This window comes from Phalacrocorax carbo, chromosome 3 (genome assembly GCF_963921805.1).
Source record: "Phalacrocorax carbo chromosome 3, bPhaCar2.1, whole genome shotgun sequence".
Classification (NCBI taxonomy): domain Eukaryota; kingdom Metazoa; phylum Chordata; class Aves; order Suliformes; family Phalacrocoracidae; genus Phalacrocorax; species Phalacrocorax carbo.
This window is the reverse complement of record NC_087515.1, coordinates 65,960,735-65,974,955: the sequence shown is the minus strand read 5'-3', so window position 1 is coordinate 65,974,955 and position 14,221 is coordinate 65,960,735. Positions and strand designations below refer to the sequence as shown.

General features: G+C 39.2%; 1 protein-coding gene across 2 annotated transcripts in view; it reads right to left on the bottom strand.

Annotated features, from left to right (window-relative positions):
• Nucleotides 1-13,926, bottom strand: part of AHI1 (Abelson helper integration site 1) — a 98,993-nt gene extending 85,067 nt beyond the window's left edge. For both annotated transcript variants that reach the window (XM_064447225.1, XM_064447226.1), the window contains exons 1-5: nucleotides 13,845-13,926; nucleotides 9,021-9,092; nucleotides 8,071-8,192; nucleotides 781-1,391; nucleotides 70-233 (exon numbers count right to left, since the gene is read on the bottom strand). In XM_064447225.1, coding sequence (XP_064303295.1) covers nucleotides 70-233; nucleotides 781-1,391; nucleotides 8,071-8,192; nucleotides 9,021-9,030 — 907 coding nt within the window. In that variant the 5' untranslated portion in view covers nucleotides 9,031-9,092; nucleotides 13,845-13,926. The remainder of the gene's footprint in view (nucleotides 1-69; nucleotides 234-780; nucleotides 1,392-8,070; nucleotides 8,193-9,020; nucleotides 9,093-13,844) is intronic.
• Between the last annotated feature and the right edge of the window lie 295 nt (nucleotides 13,927-14,221).

The following is a 14,221-nucleotide window of genomic DNA, read 5'->3' as shown; positions in this document are numbered from 1 at the left end:
AAAAAAAAGAAAAGAAGACTTGGATAAAGCAGCAAAGCAGCACATCATTCTGACATTTTGTTGGCAGACCTTTTCTGGTTTTCTTTTTAACCTTCTTTGCTTTAGGTTTCTGTTTTTCCACGCTTTCCTCCAGTTTCTGTCCTTCTGATGTAACTAGTCTTTCCAATGACTGATTTTCATTGCCATCGCCATCTTCTGCTGGATGATGCTGTAGCTCAGAAAGGGACATTGCACTGCAATGTAATGGATTACTGTCAGCAACGGCATTCTACTGCATATATGGATACAATTGCTCATTACCATTATTAATCCACTTGAAATTTCCTCTTCAGTTCTGCAACTCATCATCGGTGCATCTTTAAAATGCAACACGCACACCCCCAACATTAGTGTCTTGCCTTTTTCATTTCCCCCTAATTTCCAGATAATTGCAGAACCATTCATGTGAACAGAGCTAAGTTAATACTCTTCTGCTGGATCAGGGCCATCACTCATCACTAAAAATCATGTACTAAATTATCTTAAGTTAGGTAAGACCGAGCTCCACAGAAAATAAACATCAATTAGTAATAGAGGGTATTTTTTTAAAAAGTCATAGATTCTGTTTAATTCTTGACAGCATTATGAAAATATTACCAAATACTTTTTGAAAACAGATTCACCCAGTTCATCACTTAGAAAACATATAGAGTTTATCAGAAAGCTTCTGTCTATCTTAAAACAAAATGAAACATTTCATTTAAGATTCACAGACACACGGTATACAACTTATCATGGTACCTTGTTTCAGCTTCACTTAAACCTGCTATTTCTTTCTTCTTTTTCTTCTTTTTGCCCACTTCATTGTTCAATACAACTTCATGGCTTTGAACGCTGGAGGTAAATTCAGACATCTGTTCTTTAAGTTTCATTCTTATTTTCTTTTTAATTGCATTTGCCTCATCCTCAGCCACATGCAGCTGATAGGCTCGAATTAGCTCTTCTTCCTCTTCTAATTCAGTTACATTTCTCACTTCAGTCAAGGAATTTTTAATCTTTCTACTACCTTCTTGATGAGGTACATCTGTTTGTGATTTACTTTTTGTTTTCTTCTTTGGAAAATCATTAATCTTTTTCTCAAAACTCTCCAATTTACCTTCACATAAATTTTCTTCCTCATTAAATTGTTCTTGTAACAGTGATTTCTTTTTCTTCTTGTTAGACTGTGGTTGCTTGTTCTCCTCTCCACTAACAATATCATTGTTTATTTTCTCTGCAATTGAGGCTTTCTCTCTCAGTTTATTTTTTGTAAATCGGGGACTTTCTTCTTCAGGGTTATATGTGTTGTTTATAATTGCTTCATCATTCACACTTTCCTTAGCTAGATCAATATTACTTCTAAAGGTGTCAAGCTATAAATCAAAAGAACATAAAACATACTAAAAATCACATTCTAAGGATAAACATAGTACTTCATGTTATTTCTTTAGCAACATTACACAAAGTAAAATGAAATAATTTTAAACAGCAAAATATCCAGATCTTTTAACAAGTGACAGATTGAAAGGCAACAGAAATTTCACACTGAAAAAAAAACCATTTTGTGTTTGGGCACTTCATCCTCAATTTTGTTTCACTATGTTTTTAAATTGCTTTTCTGTATACCCAGTAAAAAAAGAAATCAACTAGTCTACTCCATAAACAGATGCCAATGCTTTAGACTGTAGAAGACTTGAAGATTACATGCAGCACAAAATCAAGTATTTTCATCCACTTAAAATGCAAGACAGAGACAGGCTTCAGGCTCAGTTGTTTGTAGTCTCTTTTACCAAAAGTTGCTTGCCAAAGTTTGACAATGAAATTATATTAAAAAGTGCTAAAAACTGAAAAACAGATTTCCATTAAGACTTTTTTAAAAGGTATAAAGTTGAAAAAAAAATATCCCACATTATTCTTAGTAGAAGGACAAAGAGTTGATCTAAAAACCAGTCTAGTAAAAACAGATAAGATAAATTTCAGCTAATGCACTTGTTTGTGCACTCCTGCAAATTCCTGGTGTTTTTTTAGAAGACACATTGTAAACTTTCCTCCCTCCTTCAGGTTTCTGTTCCTCGTTAGTGAAAGCTATAATGCCCCATTCCTGGAAACATTCAAGGTCAGGCTGGAGGGGGCTCTAAGCAACCTGGATCTAGTTGAAGATGTCCCTGCTCACTGCAGGGAGGTTGGACTAGATGACCTTTGAAGTTCCCTTCCAACCCAAACTATTCTATGATTCTATGCTCCAAACAACACAGCAAGTAACTTAAGGCCTAATTCTGCAAGGAGCTTGACACACAGATCTGTGTTCCTTGGTGGAACTTCTATAAAGTCACTGAGGTTCATTTACTCTGTTGTCTTACATGAAACCTGTTGGAGTCTCCACATGAAACACTTCAAAGGACTTTAAAACACAAAAACTCTAAAACTTTAAAACAAAAAAAAAGTTTGAGAAAATATAAGTATCTGTATATAATCTTGTCTTTGCTAAGACCATCTTCCTCCCTCAATAAACAGAGACATCTTCCCCTTCTAGCTCGGATACTTCTCCCAGTTACAGAACCATGTTTGCCTCAAACATTTTTAAAAAGGGACAATATGTGTAATAAGCGATCACCAAAATGTACAAGCTTCTAAGAAGAAAAAACAGAGAATGAAATTGCAATGGCAATTATGCTTTTGAGGATGGACTCTACCCTAAAAATCCCGCCTGTGAGAATACTCTTCCACGACTACAAAGAATTCAACACTCAATGTGCAAGTCATCTCCCTCCATATTGTATGCTCTCAAATATGTAAGCCTGCAAACCTTCATCACTATATTGTTTTATTCATATCTGACATTTGAAGAGAGAACATGGAAAACAAGGAAAGTATATAAGTATTGAAGAAGAAGGGAGCAAAAGGAAAGTTTGAAGTACATGCGTAATAACAAATGCACTAGACTTACTAATGCTACATATTAAACAACACTGCCCTAACAAAGTATGAGTCAAAAAAGAAAGTGTCTAGAATTTCATGCAAGTATACTTATCTAATACATCAGAAAAATCAAAAGCCATTCATATATCTTTGCAGAAGGTATCTTTATTTTTAGCATCCCATGCCTAAAAATAGTTTAAATTATCTCTGTATCAAATTGTGAAAAAACCTGTCTTTGTATCTTCATCTTTTACTTGCTTAGATAGACCAGTAACATCCTCTTTATTCATAAGTCAATCATTTAAGAGGATGTGGAAGATTTCATATAAATAACTTGAAACACAGAATAGAGTAAGGGAAATAAAAAAAAAAACCAAACCAGAAAACAAAACAACCTTAAAGCGACAAGCTTTGATTAAACTAGAAAACCAAAATAAGGCTTTCTCTTAGATTGTCCGCTTCCTTATCTGCATTTCTATGAATAGCTTTAACTCCAGAGTATAAGGAATGAAGGTTAAAACACATGGGTAATTAAGACACGACCGTGACCAACAGCTAATGTAATGTTGATTTTTGTGTTTGATAGAACATTAATCCATTAAGCCCAAGAAGTAGAATTCTCTGAGAAATACTAAGCAAAAAGCCCTCATCTCTGACCTGACCAGGAGTTTCTAAAATAACTCTGACATCCCAGAATCTTTTCCTCAAAGAAACTCAGCTGTTGCAAAAGTTTGCTTGAAATATTTACTAGAACTTGTTACTTATTATGCTCACAAACAAAAACATATGTCCACAAAACATGTGTCATGAATAGTAGCAGCACACAGTCACTTAATTATAGCAAATTTACTCCTAGGGAAAAAAAATACAGAATATCCTCATAACGAAATAAACCACAACCTCAAACTACAGGAAATTCCAGGAACATTAACAGATACTGCAGGCAGCACAAAGCTGCTTCAACAGTTCAAACACAAATTCCTCAGGTACATAGCCTGTATGATCTTAATTCAGGCCACTTTTTTTTCACATGTTGTAATTACATGATGTAATTAAACAGACAAAAGATGGGAGGGAGTCACAAAATTATAAAGTAAAAGCCAAGAGGTTCATAAAACCCATGAGGTTAGGTCTCAGGCAGAGGCAGGGATACTGATATAGATTCTCTGTCTGAAAAGAAGGACAAAGATCAACTAAGAGCAATCATATATACATAAACGCACTTGAACTGAGTTAGAAAAAGCAGTTAGGCTGGAAAAGCAGCTCAGAGGATCGGCCTGTCTCTGGATTAACTCCAGAGGGTTACTGACCTGAACCTGACCTCCTCAGCTAAAAGCACTGATAAAATGAGTTGTTTTTTTTTCAAAACAGCTCCATGGCCACATTGCGACACCAGGGCAGAGGAAGCACTCTTCCCTGAGAACAGACCTACTTGCATTACTGGCCTGATAGGAGGAGCGATGGGACAAGATGCACGCAGGTGGGCTAGCACACAAGACTCATACCACAATGAGCCAATCCCAGGTCCAATGCCACTTGCAACTTGTGTTCCAGAGCTGACAGCAGGGACAACGCCTAACAATCTTACTCCTTTTGAAAACGGCTTTTCAAGTATGCATGAATGGAACCTGGAAACACATTAAGTGGGTTTTGGTCAAAGTATCTGGAAACTCGGATAACCAGATTTACAGAGGTACCTGAACTTCCTGTAATACAGGCACACCATGAAAAATCAGCCAGCCCACTGAGGGGCTGATATATACTGGTTGCTGACAAGTGAATTGGTAATGAATATACTTGTGATGCTCGCTTAATTGGCTGGGATGTTTTAATGCACTGGGGAACCAATTTTACTGCCATTGCTCATGTAAGACTTCAAAATGTGGATGCTTAAAGCTAGAAGACCTTTAATTTACAGACAGGATGGGACTGGAGAAGTTTCACCAAATTTTAATAGCAAACATTGAGAAAATGTGTAGGTCAAGTATATAGTCAACTATTAGCAGTTCTCCTATTTTAAATATATGAAGCAAAGGGCTAGAACCCAGTAGAAATCTCAACAATTTTTCAGTGCCTGTCAGCTTTTGGAAAAAAATGGGCTATGAAACAGACCCTGGGAAAATTCTACAACCTCAAAGCTCTGCAGATTGTCTTTTACATCTAAGACAGAAGGCTAAAGTACTGACTTAGTCAGAAGAAACCTGTACAACATCCATCTTACCCAAAAGAATACAAGGATTTTCAAGCCTGGAGATAAACTCCTACTACCTGTGCCCTCATGAAACTCCAGACTCCAACCCATCATCCAGGGCCTTATGAAGAAAGGGAAAGAGCAGACTCAGAGAGGTAGGAAGTAAAAAGCTTCAAATGGGTAAATCTGTTGCAGTCCTGCCTTGAATACAAAACCTTTGTTATCAAAGCATGCCCATCCCAATATTGTAAACTGGTCAGACTACCATCTAGGGAAGAAATTCTTGCCTCCATAAAGGGACCTTGCTTTTCACCTGGTAGGAATTTCACTGACATTTTCAGAGTTAAGCATCCTCTTTTCTACCATGAAATTTAGATTGAACCAAATAAACTCAATCATTTTCATGCTGACTTTAGACAGATTAATCTATCTGGGGAAAATAGTCTGGGCATTCCTGGTCTGAGGCTTGCCTTATTCTGACAACTTGTAATAGGAGACACAATTAGTAAACAAAAAAAAAAAATGGTGACTATTAGCCCTGGAAGGGATACTAGGAAATTCACTTTCTGACCAAGTCCCAGTTGCTTGGATTTTTTCAGCCATGCCTTCAAGCCTCATACCCACTGCACCACTGGGCACTCAGAGTGGAGCAGGCAAGTGGGCAGGCAATCTCATTACCCTCACTTCTGTCATTTAAAATCACAGCAACATCCTGCAGCACCAAAACTCAAGTTTCAAGGAAAGAGTAGACTGATGGAAAAGGTTTTACTAATCTAAGAAAGGCTAGATTCAGTAAAGACAAAAAAGAAGCAGACTGCAACATTTCCAGTGGAAATATGATCTCAACCATGACCTGTTTCTGATCAAACCTGGGAGACCATTTATGGCAAGTGCGTGACACACAACCATCACTGATAAATTTCATGTTATTTCAAGACATGTGAAACTTTTCACAATTACATTATATAAAGTGAAGAAAACTGGAACAAAACCAGACAACGTCCTCCATCTACCTCCTCTTCCCCTCCCACACACATTTATTTCTTAAAAAAAAAAAATATTTGGTTATTTACTGCAGCTTTTACAGACATTTCTACTCACATGCAACCAGCAAGGAAAGTATCAACCTGAGCTCTTGCAACTTCACCACACTTTAAGGAAATATTCAAAATAGACAGTATTAGGTTTCAATATGCATTCTCCTCAAGGTCTTAGTTTTAGTGCTTTCATTGGTAAAAATCTTGGGCTTTGACAAAACCATGAAGTTAGGCTTCCACACTGATCCTAAAAATGCTTCTTAATTTGTATGTATACACCACTAACTTTTGATTCAGTTCACTGTCATTTGAAGTGTTTCTAGGTAACTCCAAAACACTAGTGTTTTATATCAGAGACTTCTGGAATGGAAACCAATTTTAAAACCAAAGCAAACGAAGCATTTTTCAGTAATATATAGTTGCACATGAACATGCAATTATGTGCTAAAAAATACTTCTATCATACTTACAAAGTACATACAGAGACTGAGACACTCACATTTCATAAAAAAAGTAAACGTAACCAGGGAAGAATTTAGTCTTGTATTTACAAATGTGCCAGCAAAAAAGGGGAAAAACACCCTCTAATTCTTCTGTGCTCTATTTTGGACACCACGTTGATTCTTTGTATAGACTATTGACTTAATTACATGAACTTCAAGGAATGCAAAAAAACCCTACACAAATATCAACTTTAAATTGTCTATCTAAACACAAAACTATGTTTCAGCATAACAACGCTAAGTTTAATATAACTATCCCAAATAGATGTAATAAATACAAGGTAACATTCTGATATCATATAAAATACCACTCTTTTGTCTTAAATGAGTATTAAGGAATTAACATTTGCTTCCAGCATCTGGTATGGATGCAACTATAAAAAAGACTGAAAATATAAAACCTAACAGGAGGAAAGGAAAAAAAACCCCCCAAAAAACCCCAAACAAACCAGAACATTTGTCTTTTAAGCAAATTGCTTACTTTTGAAAATCCACATATTGTAAGTCAATAATCAGTATATATAGGACACATATTAACCATTTATTCTTCTGTTCAGGAAAAAAGCTACAATATGAACCTAACTCAGAGGAATCTCTGAGGCTCTGAGAGATACGCCACAAACGTCACCTAACCGTAAGGTCAGGGTGATGGAATCATTCCTAATATGCAAGTGACAAGCTAAGGCCAGAATCATTAAAACAAGCCTTTATACGTGTGTAGTGCCTAGACAGACATGTAAATATGGGACCACTCAGACACAAACCTCAGCACATGCAGATATATACTAATTACTGTGGTCAAATTGGAAAAAAAAAAAAGAAGTTTCAAATGTTGTTTAATATTGTTTGTAAATTCTTATTCTTGTACCAGTAATTTTTAGGAAATAAAATTAATTATTATCCCTAATATTGTTATAAATTCTCATCAGTTCTCAATTCACTGATGTATTACACCGATGTACCTGTATTACACAGATGTAGTACTCTCAAAATGAAATACTTTTACAGGCACAGTTCCACTAGCCCATCACTCAAACTCCCACTAAAGTCCATACTGAATTTGAAAATCTTAAAACTTTTCTGAAAAACATGAATGGAAAAAAGTACTGGCAGACTTTACATGTGTGCATGCCTGCACGTAACGCTTTCTTTTTACCATTATTATATTCCATATAATTTTGGCATACCTCCAAATTACAAGGATGCATTGCTGGTACACAAACAACAAACACATTTTGATTTGTGGTGAAAAAAACACATCAAGACCAAAGGATACATGCAGAAATATAATTTATACTTTATTTTTTCAAAATGCTTACAATCACCTTTCTACAATACATTTTCCTGATCTTTTTCCATTAAGGAAGGCAACCAAACAAAGCTTGCATGTGTTCAAACTCACCACAATATTCTCTTCAGAATGAAACTTATTTTTCTTTGATTTTTTCGTGTCCGTTAGGCCAGCATGATGTCTGAAGATTTCCTCAAAGCGGACTTTGGTTTTTGCCTTTGCCTCACTTTCAACTGCGAAAAGAAATCTAGAGCATGATTCACTAGTTCAGTAATCGCTATTGCTTGATGATACACATGCAAGCACATAATCATGCTTTAAAGTTGCAAAGGATTAGAATTATTTTAGCAGGGAAAGTTTGCCAAAAAAATTTGCTTGCTGTTAAGAATTTCTACTGACAACATAAACCACACAAGGATAACTCAGCAACACCATACAAACACACCAGCCTATTACTTGTTGCTGAAGTCTGTTTCCTGAAAAGGGCACATTTTGAAGATCACATACATCAGGATCAGGACAAAACCTGGGCTAGCCAAAGCAAAGCAGAGGACAGATTATTGCCCTAGCTGTTCATGAACAGTAGTACACTGATAACAGAGGTGATATGTGTCTCCAGGAGAAGCAGCAGCTCTAGGTTCTTACTGAGTCTGGAACCCAGAGGAGCACCACCTGAGAGAGATCTGTAAGAGGCAGGAGCATGCATGGATCCAACATCAGCTGGAGGTGAGAGTCCCTGCCTTTCTGTCAATTATGATACTGCTATCAGCAACATTTCAACTCTTGAAGCAGTAGATGTTCTAGCACTCCTGAGGTGATACTTAATTTGAGGCTAAAGAATTGAAAATGCAATCTGGTTCACCTCTGAAAAAGATGGCTGAATCCTCAGCTACAGCATATTTACCATTGTAATTACAATTTTTACAATAGCCCCCAAATTAAAAAAAGAAAGAAAAACCCCACACAACATTCTCGAAATCAGCTACACACGTGGACTCAACCATTCACATCTAGTTCTGACTATAGAATAGTATCAGAAATCAAACACAAAGTATTCTTACCTGCTGGCATTTTCAGTCCTCAGTCAGAAGAGGCTCAACACACCCGCTGCTTCTTCCTTAGAATTCACCATTCTATTTAAAGTAATGAACAACTTTAATTAACACAACTGGTCCATAGACTTTAAGCTAACAATTGAATGCATGCTAATTAATTTCAAGGATGAGTACAGGTCTTTCAGGGAAATATTTATTTCTAGACTATTTGTCTAAATTATTAGAAGTTCTCTGCCACCAAATCTCAGCATCTGTCTGATGGCTTTTATTTACTCTCAAATAACAAGTAACACTACAGCAGTTTAATTAGCTATATATTTCTGGGCAATAGCCAAATACTTCAGTACCGTAGTCCTCCAGTCTTCTAAAAGAACGTAGTTTATTTAAATAATAATGACTCACGAAGCCATTTATACTGAAGCCTTTCTAATCAGGTTCCTATCCTGACAGCTTTACCAAGGAAGTCACACTGTAGCCAGCTGATAGCTTTCAATGCAAAGATTAATATCTGTCAGCAAATCTAACTTAATTACAAATCTCTAAATATTTATGTTTACACAAAGCATTTTTATTTTACATAAAGCAGACAAGCAATTACATGAAATAATTTCTCTAAAGGAAAAAATGTTAGGCCTTCCTGGTTGTGGAGAAAGGCGAACAACCCAAACAAAGCTTGAAGGCAAATAAAAATATTACATGGCTTTATCTTTTCATCAAGAAAATTCAGAATGTTTTACAAAAAACTTTAATACAAAAAGCTGTTTTGTAAACAGTAGAACTAATGAAACCTAGCTTTCTACTAATGTGTTGTTCCCTTTAGCCTTCCATGCAAGTATCGTACCTATCTCCACGGTAGCCCACTGGGCAACAGCTCCAAGTTCTCACTAGGTAACACCTTCTGTTAGACACCATTCGCTCACATTCACTGAACACCCACGCTACATCTATCCACATAAATTAAGACGTAGCATTAAATAGTGCCAGACTATACTGTTGCATCATTCTCAGCTCCATTTTGGTCCAAACCACCCAACACCCACCCAAGCAATTCCTGGGTACAGTTTAGGAGTTAAAATGGATTATTACTAATAGGCAGATTGCATGCGGCCGCTGTGATCTGGGGCTGAGTTTAATAGTATTGAGGTGAGCCAAATATACCACTTGGCCTCAACACTAGAAATCACTGCTGGGCACACATACCTTACCAGTACAGGAAAAAAGCTGAGGCTATGCTTACATCCCCAGGCACCTGCACTACCGTACCCTCAGATCCCTCTCATCTTTCACAGTGTTACTTGCTTCTTCCCTGACGCCACAGGCTACATACTTTCAGGTCATTTCACATTTGTTACTTACACTAGTTTGGTCTGCTGGCTAGCCAAATGCAACTCAAGTAAGAAAAAAAAAACAAAACAAAACACAAAAAAACCCAAAACAAAAAAGGCAAAGTGTTAGGGTTGGTTTAGGATTATAGAAGCACTATTTGGTCAGTTGCCAGGTGTCATTAGTTTGTTTCATATATCAAGCAAAGCATTTATACTAAGAATCCAACAATCTAAGGGTGTTTGAAATGAGCAAGGATGACCAGAAGGGACTTCATAGGAAGAAAAAAATGTTTTCTTCTGTAAGATGCTTCATCATGTCACTGACAAGGTATCAATATTTTCACTAACTAAAACACGTTTCAGCTTGTAAAGTAAACTTTACTGTCACAAATAAAACAGTAAGAGTTAAAAATAACACTTCTTACAAGAAATTAAAACACAAGATATTATTGAAAAACAAATCTGCTTTTGCAATTTATACTTAGTTATACCAAAAGGCCATTTTAAAATAAGTACTCCACTTATTAAGTACTGCTTTTCAAGTAGTCGATTCACAGTTGGCTAGAAAATACTTATAATTTGAAAGAGTGGAAAACTATATTTATAAAATACAGCGGATTCTAGCACTGAAATCATTCACCAGGGATTGCAGGAAAGTGGAAAACCCTCTTATGATTAGTTCAGTGATTTCAACCACTCCTCAGAAAAACTAATTACAAACAACAAATGAAATGCTGAAGGGCTCTTAAATTTAAAACAAAAAAAATATGAAAGACAATATAGAACACAACAGCAAAGTGCACACCTGTTCCAAGTGTGGAAATAATTTTATGGTCAAAGGTTAAATAAATAAAACCACAGAAAGACTATCGGTAAATTAATTTTGCAGATACTTTTGCTTATAATGGAATAAACACCTTTCCAAAGGCTAGGCTCACCTCATGTCTATCAGCACTCTCTGTATAATGTATAGATTTACCAAATTCACCAGTGAGGGCATAATTTTCTATTTACCTCTATCTATTCAGTAAAAATCTATCCTCTTGTGGCAATAAAATTAAGAGATAAAGTCCTCTAATGCTAGTGCTATTATTTTATACATATTTCCAATTTAGAGTTACATGACCTTTGACATGGTGCATTAAAGCAACTACTAGACTTGTGTAAATATAGATCATTAATCAACAAGGGTAAGAACAAGGCTCTTTACTTAGTATAATCTCACTTTAAAATAGGAGAGATTTAATCTGGCATCAAAATTCAGCAACCACAGAGCCCCAACCTGAATAAACTAAATTATTATTAAGACTAATCTTTAAGATGCATTTTTGCCTGATCAGATTTGATCTTTTCCATGTTAGTTAATATAAAGCAATCCAGGAATGACAAAAATACTTGGAACAGCAGCATATTCCAGCCATCAGGAATAACCAGGAAAACAAAATCATGAAGCCCAAGGTTCCAAGAATTACTACCAAACTTCCTGAAGAACATATCATTTGCTCTCCTCTAATATAACATCTGTATTTATAGATGTGATTCTACATTAAATTGTTGCTCTGTTCACAATACCCACTGAGTTGCTGTATTCTGCATCCATAATATAGGAATTCTCTATGCAAAACATGCCACAAAGCCCACTATTTACACTTCTATTATCACTAAAAAAAGTTATTTAACACACACACACACACACCCCAACATCAAACCTATACTATAACAGAGTGGAACATACAGAATCTGTACTACACAGTGGGAAGTGACAAATTTCCTACCTGATTAGGACCATTTAGAAAACTGAGTTGACAAAATATAATTGCACACTTCAGGATTTTCACGAACTAAACCCCTCATTTTTCTTTTATTGCAAAAAGTGAATGTAATCTTCAGTGGCTGAAAACAAGTCTGGCTGGGAACCAGTCTGGAAAACCCCAGCCCTTGTTGACTTCTCATCTTTTAGATGAGATCAGTCATCATAGTGGGAAATCTTGGGGCTAACTAGGAGGTTTCTAATTCAGCTATCTATAGGTATCACTACTTCAAGACCTGAAAAAGCTGTAACTCAGAATTATGCAGCAAAATAACACTGAGTTGAATCTGTTCATCTTATGATAAATGTGACATCGAAAACCAATCTTGTTTTATTCAGTATTTAGGTGCAGAAAAATGACAGACAGCTTTGTTACTACCACGTAAATACTTACGCACCTGTATATCAAAGAAACACTACTAGAAGCGCAGTAGCTTTCTACCAGTTTGGATGTGCCTGTAAAAATTTTGTGTTCACACTAATTTAAAAGGATGTCTAAAAAGCTTGTGCAACCCATCTGAGTTTTCTAATCGTAACATATCAGAAAGCTTTAGCTTCAGAGTAAATGCTGTTTTTTCCCCCACAAGATTTGGCACCTTCTGTTGGTCAGGAGGAGGTTGAAAACAGTCTTTGTCTGCCCTGGTGGCAAAACTATGGACTTCAGTTCTGTGTAAGATAATAGAGCTGACTTTTATAATTTACTACATTTTAAGTCTCTGCCTTAGATCGTAATTATTGAAAATGGCTTCTCATCACCCTAAGTATTTTAGCTTCCGAAGTGGCATTTTGCTTTGTGCAGAGGAGTAACGGCAAACAACAGTACAAAGGGATGTTCCTAGCATGCACCATAACTGAATTAACCGATGGGATTAATGGCGTTTAATGTCCAGATCCACATTCCTGATGTGAAAGATGTGCATCACAGCCTTAGGCCTTAATACGTCACGTATGGAGCAGTACTGCATTTTCACGTGGGGATGAACTGACCATGCAACCTCACCTGAGTAAACTACAGAGCTTGTAAGGCGAGAGGGAAAAATAAATACTCAAGGGTTTAAGTCTTGGCGCAGCTTTGCTGCGTTCCACCACGCTGCACCGGCACCAGAAGACGACAGGCACGCCGGTCCCTCTAGGCCGCCCGTGCAGCCTGGCCCTGCCGCCCCGGGGCCTCAGCGGCGGCGCTAGCTGCGGGGCCCAGCTCCCGCTCTTCCCCGCGCCGCCCGGGCACAGCAGGGCAGGGCAGGGCAGGGCAGGGAGGAAGGCAGGGCAGGGAGGAAGGCAGGGCAGGGAGGAAGGCAGGGCTGGCCGCCAGCCGCCCCCGGCCCCGCCACAGGCCGGTCCCCGGCCGCCTCACACCGCCCGCGCGCGCCGTCGCCCCTGCCGCGCGCGCCAACGGCCGCCCCGCGGCGCGCTCCCTAACGGCTGCCAAGCCCCCGGCCGAGCCCCCAGCCCCGGGCAGAGGGAGGGGCCGCTGGCGGGAGAGGGGAGTGCCGGCAGGCGGGAAGGGGAGCCGGGGGAGGGAAGAGCGGCGGGGAGGCGGGCCGGGCCACAGCCTGCCCGCCTCTGGAGCCGCGCGCTGGGACGAGCGGCGGCAGCGCCCGGCGAGACCCCGGCCGCGCGGGGCCTCCCCACCCGCCGCCCGGGCCCTGCCTGATGCCGCCCCGCTTCCCACCGCACCGCCAGGGCATCACTCACGTCGGCCCCGTCCGCTTCCGTAGCAGCGGCCGCCCTGCCTCCCACCGCCAGTGGCGGCAGTCTCCCTCCCCCCCCCCCCTCCGGCCCACGCTCCCCCTCCGCAGCGCCGCCCCGGTGGTTTTGCCGAAAACAATCACTGCTGCCAAGGAAACAGCGGGCATTAGCGCATGCGCGCGGGAGAGCAGGGCGGGAACGAAGAAGCCGCAGAGCTCGCGCGTCACGCCGGGACGCTTTAGGCAGCGCACCGTCGTGTGTTTTCCCGCCGGGAAGTCTCAGCGGCCGCGCTGCGCCTGCGCAGTGGGCCAGCCTGACGGGGATCAAGCGGGCGGGCGGGCGGACGGGCTGGAGCGGCGGGTATGGGCCGTGCTGGCGCGCAT